At 52.3% G+C, this 22245-nt stretch overlaps 8 protein-coding genes across 8 annotated transcripts; 5 read left to right on the plus strand and 3 right to left on the minus strand.

The window, feature by feature from the left end:
• The first annotated feature begins 400 nt into the window (after positions 1 to 400).
• CC77DRAFT_957471 (clathrin adaptor, mu subunit) lies at positions 401 to 2420 on the plus strand. The gene is made up of 2 exons (XM_018535532.1): positions 401 to 504; positions 556 to 2420. Exons 1-2 carry the CDS (start codon positions 464 to 466, stop codon positions 2210 to 2212), a joined length of 1698 nt encoding a protein of 565 aa, XP_018388438.1. The 5' UTR covers positions 401 to 463; the 3' UTR covers positions 2213 to 2420.
• Positions 2421 to 2705: 285 nt separating this feature from the next.
• Positions 2706 to 4782, minus strand: CC77DRAFT_957472 (hypothetical protein; the record flags this gene model as incomplete). Its single annotated transcript, XM_018535533.1, has 1 exon — positions 2706 to 4782. A coding segment is annotated over exon 1 (1803 nt), but the record flags the coding sequence as incomplete, so codon positions are not given.
• Positions 4783 to 5649: 867 nt separating this feature from the next.
• Positions 5650 to 6265, plus strand: CC77DRAFT_1017851 (hypothetical protein). Its single transcript, XM_018524487.1, has one exon. It carries the CDS (start codon positions 5739 to 5741, stop codon positions 6228 to 6230), a length of 492 nt encoding a protein of 163 aa, XP_018388440.1. The 5' UTR covers positions 5650 to 5738; the 3' UTR covers positions 6231 to 6265.
• A 2209-nt stretch (positions 6266 to 8474) lies between these two features.
• On the plus strand, positions 8475 to 10419 carry CC77DRAFT_1017853 (NMT1-domain-containing protein). Its single transcript, XM_018524488.1, has 3 exons — positions 8475 to 8870; positions 8919 to 9021; positions 9069 to 10419. The coding sequence occupies exons 1-3, from the start codon at positions 8836 to 8838 to the stop codon at positions 9990 to 9992; spliced, it is 1062 nt and encodes a 353-aa protein (XP_018388441.1). The 5' UTR covers positions 8475 to 8835; the 3' UTR covers positions 9993 to 10419.
• Positions 10236 to 14910, minus strand: CC77DRAFT_685028 (hypothetical protein). Its single transcript, XM_018532758.1, has 3 exons — positions 14280 to 14910; positions 14063 to 14129; positions 10236 to 13844 (listed from the first exon to the last, which is right to left on the minus strand). The coding sequence occupies exons 1-3, from the start codon at positions 14638 to 14640 to the stop codon at positions 10493 to 10495; spliced, it is 3780 nt and encodes a 1259-aa protein (XP_018388442.1). The 5' UTR covers positions 14641 to 14910; the 3' UTR covers positions 10236 to 10492.
• Positions 14911 to 15308: 398 nt separating this feature from the next.
• On the plus strand, positions 15309 to 16577 carry CC77DRAFT_1058763 (ribosomal protein L22; the record flags this gene model as incomplete). Its single annotated transcript, XM_018528165.1, has 3 exons — positions 15309 to 15348; positions 15397 to 16383; positions 16438 to 16577. The coding sequence occupies 3 exons, from the start codon at positions 15309 to 15311 to the stop codon at positions 16575 to 16577; spliced, it is 1167 nt and encodes a 388-aa protein (XP_018388443.1).
• Positions 16578 to 16818: 241 nt separating this feature from the next.
• On the minus strand, positions 16819 to 18504 carry CC77DRAFT_1038627 (WD40 repeat-like protein; the record flags this gene model as incomplete). Its single annotated transcript, XM_018527123.1, has 2 exons — positions 16819 to 17172; positions 17224 to 18504. The coding sequence occupies 2 exons, from the start codon at positions 18502 to 18504 to the stop codon at positions 16819 to 16821; spliced, it is 1635 nt and encodes a 544-aa protein (XP_018388444.1).
• A 259-nt stretch (positions 18505 to 18763) lies between these two features.
• On the plus strand, positions 18764 to 21991 carry CC77DRAFT_684758 (hypothetical protein). The gene is made up of 4 exons (XM_018532755.1): positions 18764 to 19727; positions 19793 to 19891; positions 19941 to 20373; positions 20438 to 21991. The coding sequence occupies exons 1-4, from the start codon at positions 19022 to 19024 to the stop codon at positions 21924 to 21926; spliced, it is 2727 nt and encodes a 908-aa protein (XP_018388445.1). The 5' UTR covers positions 18764 to 19021; the 3' UTR covers positions 21927 to 21991.
• The last annotated feature ends 254 nt before the right edge of the window (positions 21992 to 22245 follow it).

The raw sequence follows: 22245 nt of genomic DNA on the forward strand, positions 1-22245 counted from the left end.
GAACATGCTTTTGCTGGCTCGTATCGCCGCTTCATTGGCCTTGATTTGCGAATGACCCGAGACATAGGTAAAGGCGCCGAGGCCAAGGAACGTTGCGCTTCCTGTGTGTGTATTAGTACTGGGTCAGGTAGCTCATATCGACGAGGGAGTGCAGTACCAACTATGCGGCAGGGCGTGCAATCCTCGAATTGCGCTCTGTCATTCTTGAGGGCTTCTTGAAAGGTCGGAGGAGATGGCGGTTGCAGTGCCATTGCCGTCACTGCCGAGACGTGTCCTAGAGATCTAACCAAGACCCTGACTGTATCGTATAAAGGTCTTGCGACGACAAGTTTGGACGACATGGCTCTAGCCGCCGCCGCCATGCAGGGATCGTCTAGCCCCGGAAGCTCCCCGCCAAAACTGCCCCACGACGCGAACCTCACGTCCTCGCACGCGCATGGCTCGCAGCTGACACTCTCACACCATGAGCGCAATAGAAGCTCTCTACATCTTTGATGAGCACAAGTAGGATCACGCTGCTGCAGTCATCACGTGTTTCATCGCTAATGTCGCTAGCACCCCGCTCCTCGAACACACGTACCTCAATCGCCCACCGCCATCTTCTGTCCTACTGCCTCTCTACCTCGCACATCCCGCCCCAAGACCCCCGCTAATATACCTGCCCAACACCAACCCACCGACGCTGCTATACAGCATAATACAAGACCAGCTTCTGTTCCTGTGCCCGGCATCAGCTGATACCGACCCTCTCGCCGTTCTCACCCTCCTCCACCGCCTCACCGACGTACTTGAGGACTTCCTGGGTTCGCCACTGCTAGCGAGCAAGATCGAAGGAAACTATGATGTCGTCGCACAACTACTTAGTGAGATGGTCGATGGCGGCATCATCGCCAACACCGAGCCCAACGCACTGAGAGACGTCGTTGAAGCTCCGAATCTACTCAAGAGCCTTCTAGGAGGGGTTGGATTACCATCTTCAACACCAAGCTCGCTCACACCATCTTCTGCTGGAGCATTTGGTCTAGGGGGTGGAAGACCGAGTCCGCGATTGGGTCCCTCGCCAGCCTCAAGTCAGACAGGCTCACCAGTACCGTGGAGAAGAGCCAATGTCAGGCACACGAGTAATGAGATGTATGTAGACATTGTGGAAACACTCGAAGTCACCCTGTCGCCATCTGGCCGTCCTTTGGCTGCAGTGGCAAATGGTACCATCGCTTTCACTGCCAAGGTCTCGGGAATTCCAGATCTCATACTACACTTGGGATGCGCAGGTGGCATACAAAACGCTGTCTCGCTTCCCGTCTTCCACCCTTGCGTCAGGCTCAATCAATGGAAAGCGAGACCGGGTGAACTGTCATTCGTCCCGCCAGATGGTCGCTTCGTGCTCGCTGGATACGAAGTCGATCTACTAGGTTCCGCAGCATTGGATGCCTTTTCTACCGAGAAGAGCGCCAAGAGTGCGAATCCAAAACTCAACATACCTGCTACGGTATCCGTTAACCCCTCCCTTGGGCCAAGCGGCACAGACTTCGAGGTCAAACTCCAACTCAACCCACGCTTCAGCGGAAACAAACCCTCTCAGCCCAGCGCTGCAAAGGCTAGCCTGAGCCGCACATCCTCCACAGGAACGACGTCTGCTCCTGCTATCGAAGAAATGACCATTCACATTCCTCTCCCAGCGTCTGTCAGAAACGTCGCCGATCTTCGTCTCGCACGCGGAACAGGAGATGCAGGCTACGCCCCTGGCGACAGGGCAATAGAATGGCGTATAAGTAGTCGTGAGATAAGCAACCTCATGTCTCAAGACCGGGGTGGAGGAATTGGAGCCACAGCCACGCTACGTGGGACTGTTATTGGCCAGGATGACCCATCTGCGGAGGATGCTTTGGATGCCGGTGGACCGGTTTCGTTTGCAACATCAACATACGATTATGATGACGACCAGAATACGCAGATATCTTTGCCTGCGGCCTCGTCTTCTAACACGCCGAGGCCGGATAGCGACGCCAAGATCAAGCAGGCAAACAAAGTCCTCATGCCAAGCTGTGCGACCATCAGCTTTTCCGTCAAAGGTTGGTTGCCGAGTGGAATACGCGTGGAGAGCTTGAACGTGGACCAAAAGAAGAGTAAAGGCCTGGGTAGTGGTGTAACTCCGTACAAGGGTGTCAAGTATCTATGTGTCAGCCGAAAAGGTGTAGAATGTAGATGCTAGATGCATCCGTCTGGTTGCGAAAGGTTGGCAAAAAAAAAGCAGACTCCCAACCAAACGCTTCCACAGACTCTTCCTGATGATTCAGTTGTACATGTGAGGTGTTTGTTGATTTCATCGATGGCATTATAAACTATGCTACCTGACACTCGTCGATTGCGTTGAAGATGTCTCCAGACCTCAAATGTCCAGAGACGTATACCACTCTATCAATGAAACAAGTTGTCGATCTATATATCCATTTTTGCTGTAGATGCAAAGACCTACAACCTGGACAAAGCTCCCGCTCGAACGCATTTGGACTGTACCAGCGTCGTGAAAGCCATTAGACAGTCTTCTCTTTTCTAGCATACTCTAGCCATCCCAAGGAAGTATGGTGTCATACCACAGTGTTAGTCTACTGGAGGATGGTGAATAGCGCCTCCTCAGCCGCTGGAGCAACCGGCTTGTTGCCAGGCGCAGGCTGTACAACATTCGGCAAAGACTTTTCAGCGTCACCACTTTTACGGCCCTTTCCGCTGCTGCGGTCGTTACTACCACCGCGCGCACTGCCTTCGGGAGACATCCAGGTCTTGCGCGGACGACCAGTCAAACGCTTTTCAATCTTATCCACCTTGTCTTTTAGAAGCGCGTACTTGGCTAACAGCTTCTCCAATTCTGCCGCGCCCTTGTCATTTCCAACCTTCTTTCGATTAACCAAGTTGTTGGCTAGACAGTCAAAAATCGGGTCATTATCCGGGTAAGCCAATTGGCAGACAAGATCCATGAATTCGGGCGATATATCCTCAGCGCGGATACGGTCACAGAACTGCTTAGTGAACTGGGCAACGTATATGTTGTTGAGTCCTAGAACACGGGCAGCGTGACAGATCTTGAGGTTCTTCTTGTCATGGACATGCTCAGTCTGGAACTTCAAAGAGTAGATCCTGCTTTGGTAGGTCATCTCGTCCATCCACTTGAGGTGCGCCGTCGCAGAGTCTACGTCCATCGAGTCGGCGGGAAGGATCCAGGAGGTGGCTTCAGGTCGTCTGGTGAAGTACTCAAGAGCCTTGAACGAGCACTGCATCAAGACGTACTTGGTGACAGTAGCCAGCTTGACATCACCGAGCTTAACAACAACTTCAGGACCGTTGCCAAAGAGCATGCGCTTGCTATGCGGCATGTGACGGATGTCAGCCGAGTAGTCAAACTCGGGCATTGCGCCGGTCTTGTCGCGTGCCTGCTTGGAAGATTGGCCCCAGGGTGTCGTGTGACCATTCTTCTCGATCATAGTTGATGATGGACGTACAATCTTCGTGGTAGGTGGTGCGGTGGACTTCTTCCCATACTTAGACATATCTATAGGAAAGGTCAAGGTCTTGGGCTTCGGGGCTGGCGGAACGATTTTCAGCATGTTCTTCGTTACGAATGTCGGGAATTCAGACTCGCCGAACGAAGGGCCACAACTCTTCTTCGTTGGAACAGTGTCAACGGACTCTCCAGTAGTGGTCGCTTCAGTCTCCTGCTCCTTGATCTTTCTAGTCTCCTCATCCCTGGGGGGATCAACGATCTCGAAGCTATCCGAAGCCTCAGAGAAGGTCTCATCGACCTCGTTTTCCGCCTCAGTAATGCCGTCAGTCCCATCTATCTTGGTGCTTTCTAATTCTTTGTCCTCAAGTTCGTCTTCGGTGATCAACTCAGCATCGTTTGTTGGCACAGGGACAAGCGCAGCTGACTCCTGCTCAAGGCTGCGAACGGTCACAGCCTTCCCCTTCAGCTCAACTTCCAGCTTCTTGATCTGGCTGTCCTTCTCGTGAGCCTCGCGCAGCAGCTTTTGGTTTTGAAGGAGTCGATCGCTGTTCTCTTTCTTTAGTAATCTGATCTTGCTGTCTTTCTCTTGGACCTCCGCCTCTAGGTCACTAATATGATGGTCCTTATCTTGAACCGCACCTTCCAACTCTGCAACTCGAAGAGTCTTCGTGATTACCACCGCCTCTAGTTCTTTCACGCGCTCCTGTTTCAGAGCGACGGTGGTCTCGAGTGTGGCGACCTTCGGGTCCTGGCTCATAAACTCCGCGATGAAGCTGTTGTCGTCGTCATCATCAGCCCAGTCGGCCTTTCTGCTATCGGTGGCTACAGCGGGTTTTGCAGAGAAGTCACTTGTGATGTGCCCATTGGAGATGCCCTTGAGCACGAGACCCTTCTTCTGCTGAGGGCCTGGTTTGGGCTTCGGTGGCGCCTCTGCAATCTTAGGATTCGGAGACTCGGCAGACTTGATCTTGTTATTGCCAGCAGCCCAGAAGGAAGGAGCCGTCGCCATCTTTCGCGTTCGCTCGGGGGTGGAAGGAGAGGGGTCGTTGAACTGTAGTTCACAAGTGTTGTCGGAGAGGTGAGAGAGCAAAGATGGCTTTCTAAAAGTTAGATTGCCAAAATAAGGCACAAGTGGCGAGAGTCGCGGGGCTGCTCTGGCGTTGACGAAGTGTGAGTCGTGACAGAAGAGTTGAGAAGCGAGTGTCTGTGGAGCGTGAGAAGGAGAGGAGAGACTGTTTATGTATTGGGAAGCGTGCGACTAGCAAAATTGGAGTGCGTGTGAATGTAGAAGTGTGCGACTCCGAGCTTTTCGTGGCGTCGAGGCGAGTGAAGGGGAGGAAAGTGCGCCACACGAACAAGATCCCTTAGAGAGTAGGGGTGATCAAACCTTCAGAAGTCCACCTGAGTTTCACTACACAAGCAGATGCACATTGCACCACACTCACCAATCGCTACCTTTCATAGGCAAAGTGCGGTAACGATGTGGGTGCCTACACTGTCATCTTAGATGACAGCTTTCTAATAGGACGACAAAATGGAGAGACGCAGCTGCCATGTGGCTACCCAGTCAGGGTTACGACACCGCTCAGTTCCAAAGGATCTCTGAATCCGATCAGACTTCTAGCTTCTACTGAAGGACAGAGTACTACTGTACACATGCCACTTGCGGTGTGAACTACTGGCTGCAGTCCAAGGCTATCTTTCCAGTATGGTGATATCCTTCCAAGGTTGTCTCAAAGGACCCTGATATGCCTGTCTACCATCTCGTTCCAGAAGGTTTATTGTCCTTGGGCCCACGGATACGTCTTTGGAGTCTGCATATGTGATGGCAATGTTCTGATGCGCTTGCCGTACCTAGGGGATAACGTAGCATTCATCAACGGACGCGTCCTCGCTCTAGTCATACGCCAGCAGGCCTTTGTTACGACACACTAACAGAGATGGGAGCATTAGTCGCCTTTCTTTCCTCTCGAAAACATGCATAAGATGCAATGAGTATTAGATTCGAAAGCTGGTTGGGGAAAGGGCGACGATTTCAGCCCTGCGATCCCCGCATCCGAAGTCCGAACTATGTTAGCCAATAGGAGTTGAAGGAGGTCTACATACACCTACTGTACGTATCTCCTGCATTGATTCGACTGCGTCTATAAGACCGCATCATGTCTCTTTTCGCATCTAAAGCTCTGCAGTGGTACTACTTTAAGCAAAACTATCTTGGTTATCAACTCGATCGCCTACCATGACGACCCAAGTCCGCAACCTCTTCCACCACCTACCTCCACCAGCGGAATGTCTTGCGCTTTTCATCGCAACCCTCGAAATTGTGCCGTTTGGTATAATAGGCCTACGTGATCCTTCCTTCTTCGCAGATGGCTACGGTCTGCCCATTTCACGCGAGTCCGACACGTCACCTGCATCCGCAAAACGTTCCGGCAACAATCAAAGCACGTACGAAGAAGATCAGAAGACAAAAAAAGCTCTAGTCGCGGCTATAGCAGCACGCAATGTTCAAAATGGCGTTCTTCTGGCAGTTTTCGGGCTGGTGCTGCGAGACAGGAGGAGTTTAGGTGTCGCAGTAATGGCAGGATTAGTTGCAACTGTCGCGGATTCGGTAATTGTCAGCGCGTATGGAGCGAAAGACAAGATTGCAGGTCATTACGTTGGTGTTTTCAACAGCTTGGCGATTGGAGGGAGCTTGCTATACTGGGGCAGAAATGATCCGCTGTGGTAGATGTGTCGATTGGATGCGTACAAGGAATAGGAGGAATGGACTGCACATGACGAAAAGACAGCAGGAGCAGGGGCGAGTCATCGATGAGCAGCTTGGTACAGACATGAATCGCGAACCTTTCCTGTGTCGGACTAGCGTTCACGACATTCAGCCCCCTCTTAGGCAACATCCTCTATCCCTTTCTCAGCTCCTTTTTGCTCCCCTCCGTTCATAACATCCGATACTCACTATGACATGTAAACATGCCATTCTACATTTGGAGCCTTCACCCTTCGCAGAATTAGCAGGATATGAACAACCAGATGCCGCGGCACGTGCAGCAGCAGAAACGACATCTGGGCGAGCACCGAAGAAGGGCAAGGATTACTCGATAGGAACCTTTCCCGGTCCTCTTGTTCTACCGCATGATGATCTAAACTACGATCCGGATAGTGAACCTCAAACTACCAAAGAGTGGCTAAACGCGGAAACCAGGAATAGACTATTATCGACAACTGGAAGGGATACACTATATGTAGCACAAGTACCCAAGATCAGTAAGAAGGTGGAATTCATGAGAGACTGGGTAATACCAACTGGTCATGGAGCATCAGAGGATCGACAAGAAGCAGAGCCACCTCCATCTGCAGACCTCTTTGTTGATTACCTTGCCGCCTTCTACCACAATATGCCCGTTCGCCTCCTACCCACGCCCTTGACCTGGACACAATGGGGTTCTAGTTCCAAACCCTTCAGCCGTTACCGAAGTGCCGCTCTGCCAAAGTACGTTGGTCTTCTCGATAGCGAAGATCGATGTACGAGGATCCGCGTCCGCCCCCCGCCAGACTCTGCTTTCCCCGCTCAACTCAACCTAGACGATATTCTTGATATGACTATTTCGATTCTCCCTGTTGACGCCTATGCTCTGGTTATCTTGGTCGATCATGACATCTACGAGTCTGAAGATGATGACTTTTGTTGTGGCAGAGCATATGGAGGAAGTAGAGTGGCTGTTGTTCAGACTGCACGGTATAGCCCGGTGCTGGACAAACGGCAAGGGGAGCAGATTGACAGAAGTCATATGTGGCCGTGGAGTCATTGCAAAACATTTGTAGATGACTTGTGTGCTACGGAAGACGTAGAAGCAAAGCCAGCAACAAAGAAACAAAAAGACCTAAGTAAGAACAGTGCAATGGCAGCTGCGGTCGCCTTAGCCTCAGCATACAAGCCTGTCTCTCCGGTGCAAGAAGTCCAGGCGCTATGGTTCTCACGGCTTGCGCGAACGGTGTCGCATGAATTAGGTCATTGTTTCGGCATCGCGCATTGTGTGTATTATGCGTGTAATATGCAGGGGACGGGTAGTATGAGGGAAGACGTAAGACAGCCCCCGTTCCTGTGTCCTGTCTGTGAGGCGAAGATTGCGCATGCTATCATCGGGGAGCTGAGTGGTGGCCATGAAGAGGAGAAAAGAATTTGGGTCAAGCAGAGGTGCCAGACATTGGGCCGATTTTGCAAAGACTTGGAGCACAGAGGGCGAGAAAGTGCAATGTGGCGAGGTTTAGATGCTTGGTTGGAAGAGAGGTTAAAGGTGTTGTGATCTCTGACAAGTCCAAATTGCCGCAAACTGTTTTAGAGTATAGTCGAAAGCTTCGAATCGTGGATAAACTCCCCGCTATCCCGCAAACGCGCTTCTTTGCATTTCACGTCCCACACTCTCAACTGTACGAGACATTGGTTGCATGTTTCAATACTGACGATCGTCATGACCAAGGTCTTGTACACCGTCTGTATCCTTGATTATCCTTTAACAAGACATGTATAGCGTGCCACTAGACGCAAAACTCTTCGTATGCATCCAATTCGACGACATCCGGGTGTCTCGATAAAGCATGCCGTTCGCTTAAGAAAGTTAGTTCTATTAGATGTTCCTCAAGGAAATGGTCTAATATGACCAAATCGACTGCCTGCGTTAGCACTGCGACTTTCGAACAACTTAGGGATAGATTTGAGTGAATAGAAACAGGTATGAAGATGTTTGGTCTTGCATGGGGGAGGCGTGTGTTTTGGTTCTGTGATGTGTGTTGACGTGCTCGGGAAGTGTACCCCTCATTGCCCCGCTATCTCCCGTCACCATGCATCTGCAGTGAGCAATTTACCCACCTTGCTTCTCAACAGATGGGAGAGGAGCAGAACTATAAGTATCCGGTAGAAATGGTGAATTTCAGTCGCCACCTTTGTTGCTCTTTTGTCTCCAAAACCGAACTACAACAACTCTCCCTGACACGAAACCAACTTGGTACGATGCTATCATCGAACCAGCACAGCAAGGCCACGCTGGTCTTGCTCTTCGCAAATCAGAATTTCATCTCGATCAAGTAAAAGGTGCCCGACATGGCATCATCAGGTACCCATCTCAACCATCAGAAGCAAAGCATGGCGGGTGTTCAAGCCTTCGGTGATCCAGACTCCTCACAAGGAGACTTGGTTATTGATTGCTTGTTCTGAGATCATACCGTTTAAACTTGATCTGGATAATTCCAGCGCGAAGGACTACTGCTGCTTCCTGATGACCCTTTCCCCTCTATGTTGGCGTACTGACTAGCTCAGCATTTGTACCAAAGTCAAGATGTCGACTGATAAGATTACCTTCTTGACCAACTGGTGCGCTTTGCATCTGAGTCAAGTGAGGTGCATGCTGACAGTTATTAGGCACGCTACGCCATACCACGCTCCTCTCTATCTTGCCCAGAGCAAGGGATATTTCAAAGATGAAGGCGTCAAGGTCGCTCTTCTTGAGCCCAACGACCCAAGCGTACGGCCAATGTTGCTCGTTTCGAAAACATGAACTTACCATATTAGGATGTCACGGAAATCATCGGATCTGGAAAGGTCGACCTTGGCTTCAAGGCCATGATCCATACTCTCGCCGCCGCAGCTCGTGGCTTCCCCGTTCAGTCAATCGGTTCCCTGCTCAACGAACCCTTCACCGGTGTTGTGTACTTGACCTCTTCTGGTATAACCCCCGACTTCACAACCCTCAAGGGTAAGAAGATCGGCTACGTTGGAGAATTTGGCAAAATCCAACTCGATGAACTCACCGCGCACTACGGTATGTCACCTGATGACTACCAAGCCATTCGTGTGGGCATGAACGTCACACGGTCTATCATCACTGGCGAAATCGATGCTGGCATAGGCCTCGAGAATGTCCAGATGGTTGAGCTTGAGGAGTGGCTTGCTAGCCAGAACCGCTCGCGCGACGAAGTGAAGATGCTCCGCATCGATGAGCTTGCACAACTCGGCTGCTGCTGCTTCTGCAGCATTCTCTATATCGGAAACAACGACTTTATCAAACAGAACCCAGAGAAAGTACGTGCTTTCCTGCGTGCGTGCAAGCGCGCAACTGACTTCGTTCTTGCGTCTCCCGACCAAGCCTGGGAGGAATTCTGCAGCTTCAAGTCCGCTATGAATACGCCGACCAACCATAAGATCTTTGAACGCAGCTTCGCGTACTTTAGCCCCGATCTTCAGAATGTCCAGCGTGACTGGGACAAGGTCACCCGCTACGGCAAGAGACTTGGTGTGTTGGACAACACCTTCAAGCCCAACTACACGAACGAGTACTTAGCTTGGGGTCTTGAGGATGAAACTGATGACCCTACTGGCGATCAGAAGAGGATGGTGGAGCTGCAGGAGGGTGTTAAACAGCATGGTGGGTTCAAACGTCTCGAGACCATGTCTGGTAAGACTGTCATTGGTGCTGCTGCCTCTGCTGTGGCTTGATCTGATAGGTGAAGGTGGAGATGCACTCATTTTCTCCAACTAGTCTATCGGAAAGCCTTCGACCTGAATGGATGATAGCGACATGTTGACATACATGAATGAATCAAACCGTCACTCGCTCAAGCTTGCTGTTCATTACACTCTTGTCCATAGTCTAGATGGTATCCATCAGTGTACGGTGATGATATTTCAGCTCCGCGCACGATATCCACGTATTCTACCTCACTCACATCCACGCTCAAATTGTACCTGCACCTAGGCTGTTCTTGCGAGTATTGTGACACTCATTATATTATATTGCATACACACGGTGCGCAGCACCAAACTAAGAGGAAAGAGGACATCGAAAGCCAACCATATCGGCTTTGATCCGTAAGAAAGCAATCCTCAACGCCAAAGTATGCAGAGAACCCTAGAGGCAGTTGAAACCCGCTCCATGATAAACACCGATCAAGTCCTGTTTGGATCTTGATATGCGACCGTACTCCCATCCCCTGCCATTACTCTTCCATTTTGTCATTGTCTTTGTTTGCTTCCTTCGTAGGCTCCTTCAAGAATTGCGCGCGAAAGTCCGCGTTACTCTTCGGCTCGCCATTAGTCGTTGTGGCACCCTTGGGGATGGTTGGCCGACCAAGACCAGGTTTTCCACGCCCTCGTCCACCACGAGCAGCTGTAGGTCGATTGACACGGTTCGGCTGTACAAAGCTGTTGCTCGCCTTCCACTCGCCCTTCTGCTTGTTGAGGTCTTGAATTGTTCCGATACGAAGCTTCCTTCCCTCAAAGTCCCTACCCTCAAGTGCGAATTGAGCCTTACCGGCGCCCTCCACAGTCGTGAATTCGATGATCGCACCGCCATGGTGAGGTTCGAGCTTGATCTTCTTGAAGCCGTACTGCTCGACAAGCGGCTTGATGCGTACGTCGGGGACGGTATCGGGTAAGTTGAGGATCGCGATAGACCGGTCCATGAAAGAAGCAGGCTTGACAGTAGCTTCAGCAGCAGCGTTGCTCTGTCCGGGAGTCACTTCACGAGCGGCTGAGTTTTCCGGATTCTCTAAAGTCGACTGCACCTTTGGCTTCGTAGCAGGCCGATCACTTGCGATCTCAACCATGATCTTGAGGCCCCAGAACTCCTTCTCATGCATCTCCGCCACTGCAGCATCAGCGCTATCCTTAGTCTCGTAAACGACGTAACAGAAACCACGATTGTTGCCGGTAGACCTGATGGTTGGGCACTTGGTCCTCTCGATCTTGCCAAATTTGGAAAAAACATCCCTGATTTCCCTCTCTTTGACCTTGAAGTTGAGATGCCATATATAGACCTCACGACCCTCGGCAGTAGCGCCATCACGTTTCTTCTTAGCGTTGGGGTCAGATATTTTCGAGATCAGCTTCAAGCCCTCGACATCAGTACCATCCAGTTGTGTTGCGGCAACTGCCTGTTCAGCTGAAGCGAACTGTACGTAGCAAAACCGGCGGTGGGCATCAAACTTGAGCGATGGGAAGCGAATGCCGATGATCTCTCCAAACGGGCTGTAGAGCTTCCGTAGCCAGGCTTCGTCGGCATGCGCCGGGTAGTTCGTAACGTACAGCGTCGTGCTCTGGCCTCGCTCGATCGATATGTTGTGGCCTTCGAATCCTTTCGCCTCCTTACTCAGAGCGTAGTCAGCTTCTTCTGGAGATTCAAATTCCACGATAGCCGTGAGACTGTCCTTCTCCTCTTTCATAACTAAATTGCGGACCGTGCCCGCATCAGTAAAGAATTGGCGTATCCGAGTCTGTGTGGTATCGAGTGGTAACTTCTTAACGATGACCGACGTGTGTTCGCGGTCCCGTTTCGGGCCAGTAGAACGAGCTTCCGAGGGTGCTTCGCTCGCGCCTCTTGCCTGGCCGTTGACGGGATGGGAAGCTTCTTCAATTCCCGCAGTCTTGCTCTTCTTCAATATCGCATCTTCATCGCCGTCCTCCCGTTTCCGTTTTGCTGAGCTTTCCATGACTTGGCTGTCTGGTGTATCTTGTGGTGGAGCTGCAGCAGCCACGAGTGCTCGTTCCTTCTCTCTCCGAACAGATACGATGCGCTCAGCTCGTCGACGCTCGATTGTCGCGCTACGTACTTTTAACGCTGACTCATGCTGTTCGCAATGACTGATGTACATGTCGATAAGCAGCTCCGGGTGATCGATCGTTTGCAAGCGCTTCATGCCACGTTCCAAGATTGAGGTAGCCTGAGTCGGTGGCAATAGTGGCTGGCCTGCATTCTGCTTGTTCCTTGTTGCATGTGGCGCCCACAGAAGCATCTCAAAGATGTAGCAGCGATACCAAAAGTCGTATGAGTCTTCCTGGTACTGTGTGATGGACTCCTGAATCTGACGGGCTTGATCTATTTCACCGCGTTGGAGCCAAAACTTCATGTGAGCACGTTCAAGACGGTACTTTGGGTCCGTCCACTCCCTGCCATGTTTCTTCATGCCAACCTCTCGGACAAACTCTAGGGCAGACCGGATTCCGACCTCGGCTACATCAACATCGTCTTCTGTTGCTCTGGGGTCGTCAAAAGCTCTTCGCCGTAAGTAACCACACCAAGCGAGTTGTACCTTGATGAGTTCATCCAAGTCGGTGTGTTCCAAGAGACCAGAGCCAGTAGCTGTATGTTTAACAAGCTCAAGATCCTCGAATGGTTTATTTTCCGATTCGAGCGTTAGCAATCGGTGGGACCAGAGTGATCCAGACCAGGGACAATGGCGGGTCGCGCGCTCCAGGACGTTGAGCAGATCTACCGATCGGTTGTCTTGCCAGATAAGAAACTCGACGTGATCTTCCCATATTGAAGGATCGACTGGGAAGCGAAGCGTGGCTCGCTCATAGAGTGCATTGACAAGATGGAAGCTGTAGACGCCCATAGTTCTCTTCTCCCATTTGAGATAGCGTGTCATGGCGGTGTATTCGGCGGCTTGATCGCCCGCTTGGATGGCCTGTAGAAGTTTAAACTCGTATTCTTCGCGGTTGGCATATTGCTGTTTGATGTGTGTGTTGTTTTTCACCACTTCATCCATCACCTGCTCGTAGTGACTCGTGTTGTAGCGAGAGTTGAACGACGAGTATCTACTGAGCGTATTGGCCCATGTTGCGTGTGGTTGACCTAGGCGATCGTTATAAATGGCGGCTACTCGTTTCGCCTTCTCTTGGCTGAAGCCTTCGCGCTCAAGATCCTCTTCCAGGACTTGTAGGTAGCGGTCCCACACAAGATTACTTTCCTGAAGGTTATACTTGACTCTCTCTGCACCTTCTTGTAGCGCGTGCAGTAGTAACTGAGGCTTGAAGAGCTCGCGACCAATCAGCCTTTCCTCTTCAGGCCACTCCTCTGGCGGTATTTGATCCCAAGAGCAAGCGACTAGGTAGCTCACATACTCGCCGTATGCTGCCCAAAGCTTTGCACTGTAAGGCTCCTCTTGTGTGGCTTGCTTGTGCAATTCTAGCACGCCCATACGCTGCTCCACGTCCTTGGCCAGAGTTTTCTCGTCGTTCAATCGGTAATGCCACAACAGCTCACCGAGCGGATACTTGTCAGACATGGTTTTGTAGGCATCGCGCAGAGTTTGCACCAGCTCGTATGCGTTTGGGTCCGCGTCGAACGAGGCAAGGTGATTTTGGAGGCCCTGGTGCAGCGTAGTGACAAGCGAGACATGGCTGTAATAATCGAAGGGATTTTCTAACAGCGTCTTGTCCAGTTGGTTGAGCCAGTCGATGTGCTGTTGGTCCAAAGAGCGAGTGATGAAGTTGCGCGGTCGCGGCGAAGCCTCGGACATGATGCTGGCTACAGACTCACCGGAAAGATTCTGTCCAAGATGTTGCAGGCTGGGACATGGTCAGTGTTTAGTAGTGGAGTTTGTGTAACAAAGCTAGGCTGGCGCAGCGGGCAAAACCCGTGACCACGGGCAAGCGCGACACCCGGACGTCACTGCTCGCCCCACAAAATACAATGCGCGCTACCTGTAAATATGCAGGTGCAGACACGGTCTCACGACGTGGACGGGCCAAAATAAAAACCAACTCGGTAGGAATGATGAACTTACGTGACAGGCCGTTGGTGAACTACAGAGTTCTGGCGCGCGGCTTGTTGTTGTTGCATGCTGGCAAGGTCTGGGAAGATGTTAGTAGAGGCCCTGTGAAGTGGCATTTCGCAGCCGCTCGCCACGTCCTTTTTCTCCCTGCATCTCTGACGCTGCAATTCCATCGTACTGGGGCTGACTGCAGCGCTGTGCCGCCAGAGCAAAGAAAGCGGGCACCTACCTGCCAGTGTATCCATACCCGGTGTCGAAGTTTGCCGGTACATGGGATTCGGCGGAGTCATGCGCGCGTCGCGAGGGGATGCTATCTGTTGCGGCGTGCCGATTGAACTGTGTACTGCTCTTGCGCCGTTCGCGATGTGGGCGTAGCCTGGAGATGGCACACGCTGCTGAAGCGTCTGGGGCGGCTGTGGAGAGGATCTGATCTGCTGACTCAGACCCGAGGGTGTTCGCGAGGGCATCTGGCGCCGTGTACGTTTGCCTGGGGATCGGAGTAGTGACGGCGACGGGATAGTAGGGGCGGGCTGGGGCGTTGGGGTGCCCGCAGGCGAGTCCGACGGCGACAGCAATGAGTTGATATCCATGGTGGGTGTTGTGTACAGTTTGGTGCAGTTGTTTGGTATGCGCTCAGACTAGACGGCCGTTTCAGACGCCACAGGCGCACTCGACGTCCTGCTATGTTCTCTTCTATAATCGCGAGCTGCGGGAACTACACGGCATCGAATCCCTCGTAGCGAGCGGCATGGGACGAGGGCGGGCGATGGGCGCGAAAAGGACGGTTGGCGGCGCGCGGCGATGGGGCGAGCGAATGTGATGGGAGATGACCTCGTCGGCGTCGTGGATGAGAATGCCTACACTGGGCCTAGAAGAAAAGGTGGTTAGGTGCACCAGACGAGCTTGGGCCTGCGACTAATCAAGTAATGATGGAGCGAGCACTTCGCGACTCGGAGCAGCTGGATGCGGACTCCCGGGAGAGCAGGTAAAGAGGGCACTGCAGGGTGTAGGGCGCGTCACCAGATGCGCGTCAAGAAGGGCCAACTGGACAGCGTCGACGATGGTCTGGACAGGAGCGGGACGACACGACTCCTGCACATTTCTTCTGCGAGCTGATCGCTGCGTCTGGTTCATGAAGATCTGCCGAGACTCCCCACCCCTGCAAGCGCGGAGCCTTTCGCCGCAACCACAGAATTTCCCGTCAACTCCACCGCATTGGCATCACCAACGCCGCAGCTTCGTCGTGCTGAGCATCGGCATGAGTGCTCGAATTCCCTCACGGCGCCTGGGGCAGTCCGGTACGCCTGTCCTGTTCCCCCACAAACTCTACGACTAACACCGAGTAGCCCTCGCCGTCTTCCGCCCGCACACTCGCTGGGTGCCGTCGACATCGCTTCCTTCACTCGCCCAGCGCAATGTCTCTTTCGGGCGCAAGAACCAAGACGATGACCTCACCAACCCCATCCTCGAAGACTATCTGAACAAGAAGGAGAAGGAGCACGAGGCAGACGCAAACGACAAGGGCGAGCCAGCACGCCCGACACGCCCCGCACAGCGCACAGGAGACTTCGCCGTTACCCCGACGTCGCTCTTCGCACCCGAGAACGACATGCCCGGATGGCGGCAAGACCTGAGTCCGCAGGAGAAACTCGACCTCAAGGCAAAATACAGACAGAGGGAGCAACGAGCAAAGGCACAGGAAGACAGAAAGCTCATGAGCATGACCCTCGACCCTGACGAAAAAGCCCGCAAGCGCCTCGAACGCAAACTCATCATCTCCGGTGTCAAGCGCCACGGCCGCATGACAAAGGCTGCAAAGCTACTCCGCACCGAGCGCCAATCGCTGTACAAGTCACAAGTCCTCCCTACGTCTACCAAGAAGCTGCAGAAGGTCGTCAATCAAATCGCCGGAAAGACCATCTCAGAGGCCCTGGTCCAACTCCGCTTCTCCAAGAAAAAGATCGCTCGCGACGTCATCAAGGGCCTCGAGATCGCGCAAAACGAAGCCATTGCGGGCCGGGGCATGGGCCTAGCTGGCGAGGAGGCTGCTGTGTCTCGTTGGAATAAGCAAAGAGAAGCTACGGATGCGGGGAGGCCGAAGGATACTTGGGACTACAAGACCTCCCAAGAGGATGGTAGTGTAGAAGCGAACAAGGTCAAAGTGCCCTTCTTCAAAGACACGACGATTCAATTGAAGGATGGCAGTAAGAAGGTGGTGCGCGACCCCAGTGAGATCTACATTGATCAGGCATGGGTGGGGCCCGGAGAGAGCTGGAAGACCCCTGAGTTCAGGGCGCGGGGTGCCATCAACATGCTGAAGCACCGGACGACCAGTGAGTTGGCTACAAGCTTATTTTGCCGAATCACACGCTGACACCATCTGATAGGCTTTTCCGTACTTCTCAAGGAAGAGAAGACGCGGATGCGCATCTCGGATGAACTCAAGAAGAAGCGCGACAACCGCAAGCTATGGACTGCACTACCCGACCGACCCGTGACATCACAGCGGCAATACTGTCTGTGGTAGATGCATGTACGAATTCTGTGTATAGCATATGGCCCGTGTAAGAGAGCTGGCTTGTACAATATACCATTCAAGATTATACCGTTCCCATCATCCAAAGCAATACCAATCGCTTCATCCGGGTATCCATCCCTCCATCCATCCAAGGTACATAACATACATGGTTCGCCTTCTCAACTTTTTGAAACATGTGACGAGATCCTGAACGCCTTCGCTATGCAAACAAAAGACCTTTTGGTCATTCTCATGCTTCCACACCCTCTGTTGCGCCCACACTGCTGACGAGCATATCCAACATACCCCTCACTTTCCAAGCATCTTGACTTGCTTCAACCGTCACCTTGACACGTTGCATAAGCGCCATGATCAGATCGTCGACCTCTTCGCTTCTGCCTAGTTGGTCGGCATAAAGATCCAGTACTACGAGCGCAACGTCTGTCGTCAGACGTGTGATACGATAGTCGGATATGTTCTTTATGCACCAGCGGAGAATGGGCTGGAGTGTTACCGAGTCACGATTGCTAAGGGCGGTGCGAAGAGTAGAGCGGTGACGTAGAGCGGTCAGGAGCGTGAGAGACTGACTGCGCGCGTTCGCATCCTACGAACTGTGAGCAGTGTGCCAGAACGCCGATGAGAAACATGAGCTTACCTTTGATTCAAGTACCATGTCCAACGCCTGCGAATACATGCCCTTTCGCAACGCATGCGCCCAAGGCTGTCCGGCAGTAATCTTTCCCCGCGCATTGCCTTCAATGACTATATCTGCGCTTTCGCCTGTGAAGTCTTTGCCTCGTATGCGCTTCTCCCAGCCCTTCCCGCGCTTCCGCTTCTTGCTCCTGTCGTACTCCTCAATCTTGCCCTCCATGAGAGCTTTCATTTCCTTCTCCCTTTCACGAGCCTGCACCTTCTGCTCGCCTGAGAGATGGGTCTTGATTGAGAGCAGACCAGACTGCATGCCCACGGCGATGTGCCGATCCTCCTTCTGGTTCGGAATAACGCTGAGCGACAGGATGGGAGAGGGGTACTTCATTCCTCCCACTACATTCCAGCCAGTTGTTTCGAAAACTTTGACATGGCCATCAAGGGCACCAGAGAGAAGACGCTCGCCATTGTTCGCCAACGAGAGCGCGGTAACCGTCTTCTGGTGGTTGCGCAACATATGAATCGGCTTCGCAGCTACAATGTCGAGCACGCTGATCACGTTGTCGGCTGCTGCGAGGACAGCAGTACCAGAGGGCATGGGTAGAACGGTCTCGACGGGCGCGGCATGCTTGAATACCATGACCGCCTTTCCGCCCACTCGCGAATCCCAGAGTCGTACCGTTTGATCGTAACTTCCGGAGACAAGTAGCCCACTCTGCGCAGGCATGAATGTACCGCTGCGCACGTAATCCTGATGCCCATCAAACTTCATCACACTCTTCTCACTCGGCAGATCCCATAGTCGCACAGTCCTATCGTCGGAACAACTCATCAGACCCGTGAGGTCGGTTGGATTCCACTGTGTCACCCAGACAGGCTGCTTGTGTTCCTTCCATGTCTTCAAAATCGCCCTGCTCTTCACATCAAAGGCCTGTATAACACCAGTGTCGCCTCCTGCGACCAAGATCCTGCCATCGCGCCGTATGTTTCCTGAATGCGCAATGTCGTCGACGCCGAAGCGCGATATCGTCTTGACGACCTTTCGGCTCTTAGAGGAGAAGATCTGAACACGGGATCCTGTCGTCACGGCGAAAAGATCCTGGGCGGCAGATAGCGCATTTGCGGGCTGAGGAGGCGGTATCGAGATATGGGTTACGGGCGACGAATGCTGCGACGGGTCGAGGCGCAGCTCTGAGGCGAACGAGTTCCAGTACTTTTGCTCCGACGTGAGAGTCGAAGGGCCCTTTGGCAGCTTTAAAGGCTGCAGGAGTTGTACTTCAGCGGCCATTGTGAATGTTGGAGGCGATCAATGCGCGTGTCGTTACAAGTGTCGTGAGCTTTTCGAGTGGAGGAACTTTTCGGTGGGTCAACAACTCGCGCTAACGATATTGGGTGGCGTCTGCCGGCTTGAACGCGCGCAGACGCCGACTGTGGTGGACGTCAACATCAGGGCCACTCTGGGTCATGCTCTCATAACCTCTTCCTGAATGTTGGTCGACATGCACCATTACATCTTGTTCTGTATAGCTCTGTGGAATGTCTGTCCCCATGGTTGCGCAGGAATGCTTGCTGCCACTAGTGCTGGTTGCCTGGAAGATCGCCGTGCACCCAGTTCATCAATAGACGACGCCGCATCACCTTTTACCTCATCAGCGTCAAGCCGACACCCACGTTCTGTCATGCCACACTCAATCACCAAACATCCATCTCTCAGCCTCGGACCTATCAAAACGTTGATGTTTGGTTGCCTTTCCCCAGGATAAGCCGATCCTAGAGCCCATTTAGGTCGCGCTAGGCGCGTCGCCATGGACGCCGACGCCCTTGACAACATGGACGAATTCTTCGACTTCGCAGCCCTTGATCAGAACGCAGATTCTGGAAGCAACCATTTTCCAAAGCAGCAAAGCGTGCCGTTGATTCAACCAGATGATGTCACGAATATCGACTGGGCTGTCGAGCCAGCAGCCCACCATAGTCCCACGGACGATTTTCAATTGAACGACATGCCCATGTACGATGTTAGTCAATGTTTCTCCACTGGTGGTGTGAGCCAGCAATGGCCATCATCTCACGGAACAGACAGTTTGGTGTCACGCATGGTTGAGAGAGGTTTAGCTCGGACAACGGACCAAAGTTGGCAAACAGATAAACCTCAGCGTATGGCGGGTTCCATGACACATGATGAGGCAAATCTCAATATTCCATCATCATATTCACCATCTCTTGGGTTGATGCAATGCAACAACGTTCATGGCAACAATGGAGGGAGCCCAGCTGACACCCTGGACTATCGGCTTGAGCAATCTGCATCACAGATCGATCGGTCAACGATACCGGCCAACACCTCCTTCCCTCTGAGCCAGGTACCAATCAGCTCGGTCGCAGCCCAGCAGGAAGCCTTCAGCGGCACTTGGAAACCTGCATCAGCCAAACGTAAAGGACCCCAAAGTCGCATTCCGCTCGAAGCGAGGCAAATTCTGGAAGATGAATTTGCAGTGAATCCATACCCATGTAAGAGATGCTCGCCAATGAATTGCTTGTGATATATACACTGACTTCGTACACGTATCTCTTAGGTACTTGGGAATTAGATATCATTGCACATCAAGCCAATCTCGACGTGAAGAAGGTTCGCAACTGGTTCAATAACACCCGAGCTCGACAGAAATGCGGAGGCAAGTAGCTTCAAACCTGATTGGCTATCCTTTGACTTACATACCTAAGACTCTCAAGTCTCCACACTAGAGTTGTCAGATCGCAATTGTCGCGTACTGAAAACAAAACTCTCAAGAGATAGCCTAGAGAGTCTTGAAAAGCAGGCGAATGGCGCTAATCAGCTGCCGCAACCACCTCTGGCAGTATATCTTGCACAGTCATATCAAGAAGAAGCAGTAGAGTTGTCTCTAGTACAGGCCGCCATCGATGATAATTCTCTTAGCGAGAGTAACCCGAACGACGGGTGGTCTGACTCGAGGCAAGGCCGTAGAGGCTCTGTCATCACATCTGTTGCGTCTTCCGAAGGCACTGCACTGACAACTTATACGGTTTCGTCTAACGGCAGTCGCGGCAAAACTTCGTCTTTTGGTCGTGATCGAAGGCGGGGTAGACGTCGGATGGCTTGGAAAGAGTCACCTCGCCAAGCTATTAATGGTGTCAAGTAAGTTGTGATTGCAAAAGACGCATATGAGACATGCACTGACTTCATATCTTCACCTCTGTAGCAGTGCGGGTGAACCCCAAAAGGATCTTTCTTTCTTCTGCACCTTCTGCCCGCGAGCGTTCAAGACGAAGTATGAATGGATTCGGCACGAAGACTCTGTTCATGCGCTTCGAACTACCTGGATCTGTTGTGACACGAAGTCATCTGAGATACTCGAAGCCTGTCCATTCTGCGGTCAGACCCATCCTGATGACACCCACATGGCTGGCCACAAATATCAGCAATGCAGGAGCAAGCCCGAATCTCAACGGACTTTCTATCGCCGCGACCACTTCATCCAACACATGCATCATGTTCACTTCGCTAACATCAAACACCCATCGGTACGTGTCGGATGCCAGGCCCGATTGTTAGCCGCTCAGGGCCATTACTTCGGCTGCAAAGATCTCGCCATGAAGTGGCGTCGCTTCGGTGCTCCAATGAAGAAGGACGACCCGATGCTTCATTGTGGCTTTTGTGGGAAAAGATCCAGAGACTGGTCTGAGCGGTGTGAGCATATCGCCGAGCACCTCATCACGCGTGAGCTTGACCGTGCTGTGTGGTGGGGGGAGCGCAAGGAGAACCATCTGGAGAATCTATACTCGACGACACCCTACGAGTCGTTCCGTTGCCGATACTGCCAGAAAGTGTTTACGGATGTCAAGGAGATGAACGAGCATTCCCATTGCCGTGTGTGGAGCTGCCGTTTCCTGCGAAGCTTTGACGACGTTGCTGCTGACAATGCAGGACCACCGCTTTGCCCGGACTTCCCTTCGGCGAAGGCTCACCATTGCTATCTTTGCGGTTCCGGCTATCGCACGTTTCATGTCGAGCATGCACAGAACTACCATCGCTATCGTTCATGCAATCAAGAATTCTATACGTCAGAAGAGGCCTTCCTCCAGCATTTACACAACTTTCACGGCGCTTCACAACCTGCGCTACTGCGAGATAGTAGCGTCATTGAGCAGAGTTTCATGCGTAACAAAGGCGCATCATTCGAGCCCGTGGAGTTCAATGAGAGCTGGCAACCTTGCGTCATGGATCTTGATGTAGCGTCTGTTAGTCCGTTTATTGCCGACAACGCTGCCCCAACTTTGCCTGTCGGGCAGAGAAAGAACCAAGCTCAAGGACGCAAAGCGCTAGCGATGCCGAAGAAAACCCGCGATGTTGTTCAGACTTACGACGCGGATACGAAAAAGGCACAAAGGCCACGGTCGGATACCACGGTCTCGAAGGCAGAGACTCATCACCCACGATTTTTCCGACTCAGTACATACGTGCCCTTCCGTTCATCTCGCGTGTTCTTTTCCCGATCTGCAAAGCCAACGGATTTTCCGAAAGATGATCATGCTGTTTTGGAAGAGCTATCGAAACCGCATGTTGCTACACTAATCATGACCGCGGGCACACTCAGTATGGCTGCTACCCGTTGGTTCATTCAACCTAAGACACATGCGCTTGATGGTCTGATAGAGCTCACCATCGATAGTGAAGGAGACTCAGACTGAGCGTCTTCGTCGGGTTCCGGGGCCACCAGCGGCGTAACCTTCCGAGGTCTCCTTCCCACCGAAACCACAAAGACACAGACGTCATGTTACCTTGCTTCAATGATTCTCTGCGGAGGCTCGAACTCGAACTCAAGACCTTCTGTCTGTTGTCCTGAGGAAATCGTCAAGTCCAACTATGACTCCATCTACGAACTTCTTTTGTTGAGCCTCGCGCTCGCTAACAAAGACGTCTATAATGTCGCTACTCGAATCTACTACCACGAAAACACACGCAAGTTGGACTGGTCGCGTTTCCACTGTTCGGTCCCAGCTAAGGTGG

Source organism: Alternaria alternata (genome assembly GCF_001642055.1).
Source record: "Alternaria alternata strain SRC1lrK2f unplaced genomic scaffold CC77scaffold_5, whole genome shotgun sequence".
In the NCBI taxonomy this organism is placed as follows: Eukaryota; Fungi; Ascomycota; class Dothideomycetes; order Pleosporales; family Pleosporaceae; genus Alternaria; species Alternaria alternata.

What these genes read in the sequence shown, in the direction of transcription:
- CC77DRAFT_957471 (XM_018535532.1), top strand. Translation starts at nt 464, where the DNA reads ATGAGCGCAATAGAAGCTCTCTACATCTTTGATGAGCACAA. An exon ending in TACATCTTTGATGAGCACAA is followed by an intron (nt 505 to 555) that starts GTAGGATCACGC and finishes TAATGTCGCTAG; the next exon opens with CACCCCGCTCCTCGAACACA.
- CC77DRAFT_1017851 (XM_018524487.1), top strand. Translation starts at nt 5,739, where the DNA reads ATGACGACCCAAGTCCGCAACCTCTTCCACCACCTACCTCCACCAGCG.
- CC77DRAFT_1017853 (XM_018524488.1), top strand. Translation starts at nt 8,836, where the DNA reads ATGTCGACTGATAAGATTACCTTCTTGACCAACTG. An exon ending in ATTACCTTCTTGACCAACTG is followed by an intron (nt 8,871 to 8,918) that starts GTGCGCTTTGCA and finishes GACAGTTATTAG; the next exon opens with GCACGCTACGCCATACCACG. An exon ending in TTGAGCCCAACGACCCAAGC is followed by an intron (nt 9,022 to 9,068) that starts GTACGGCCAATG and finishes TTACCATATTAG; the next exon opens with GATGTCACGGAAATCATCGG.
- CC77DRAFT_685028 (XM_018532758.1), bottom strand. Translation starts at nt 14,640, where the DNA reads ATGGATATCAACTCATTGCTGTCGCCGTCGGACTCGCCTGCGGGCACC. An exon ending in GGGTATGGATACACTGGCAG is followed by an intron (nt 14,130 to 14,279) that starts GTAGGTGCCCGC and finishes ACATCTTCCCAG; the next exon opens with ACCTTGCCAGCATGCAACAA. An exon ending in GTTCACCAACGGCCTGTCAC is followed by an intron (nt 13,845 to 14,062) that starts GTAAGTTCATCA and finishes ACCATGTCCCAG; the next exon opens with CCTGCAACATCTTGGACAGA.
- CC77DRAFT_684758 (XM_018532755.1), top strand. Translation starts at nt 19,022, where the DNA reads ATGGACGCCGACGCCCTTGACAACATGGACGAATTCTTCGACTTCGCA. An exon ending in TGCAGTGAATCCATACCCAT is followed by an intron (nt 19,728 to 19,792) that starts GTAAGAGATGCT and finishes CGTATCTCTTAG; the next exon opens with GTACTTGGGAATTAGATATC. An exon ending in CAAGCTATTAATGGTGTCAA is followed by an intron (nt 20,374 to 20,437) that starts GTAAGTTGTGAT and finishes TCACCTCTGTAG; the next exon opens with CAGTGCGGGTGAACCCCAAA.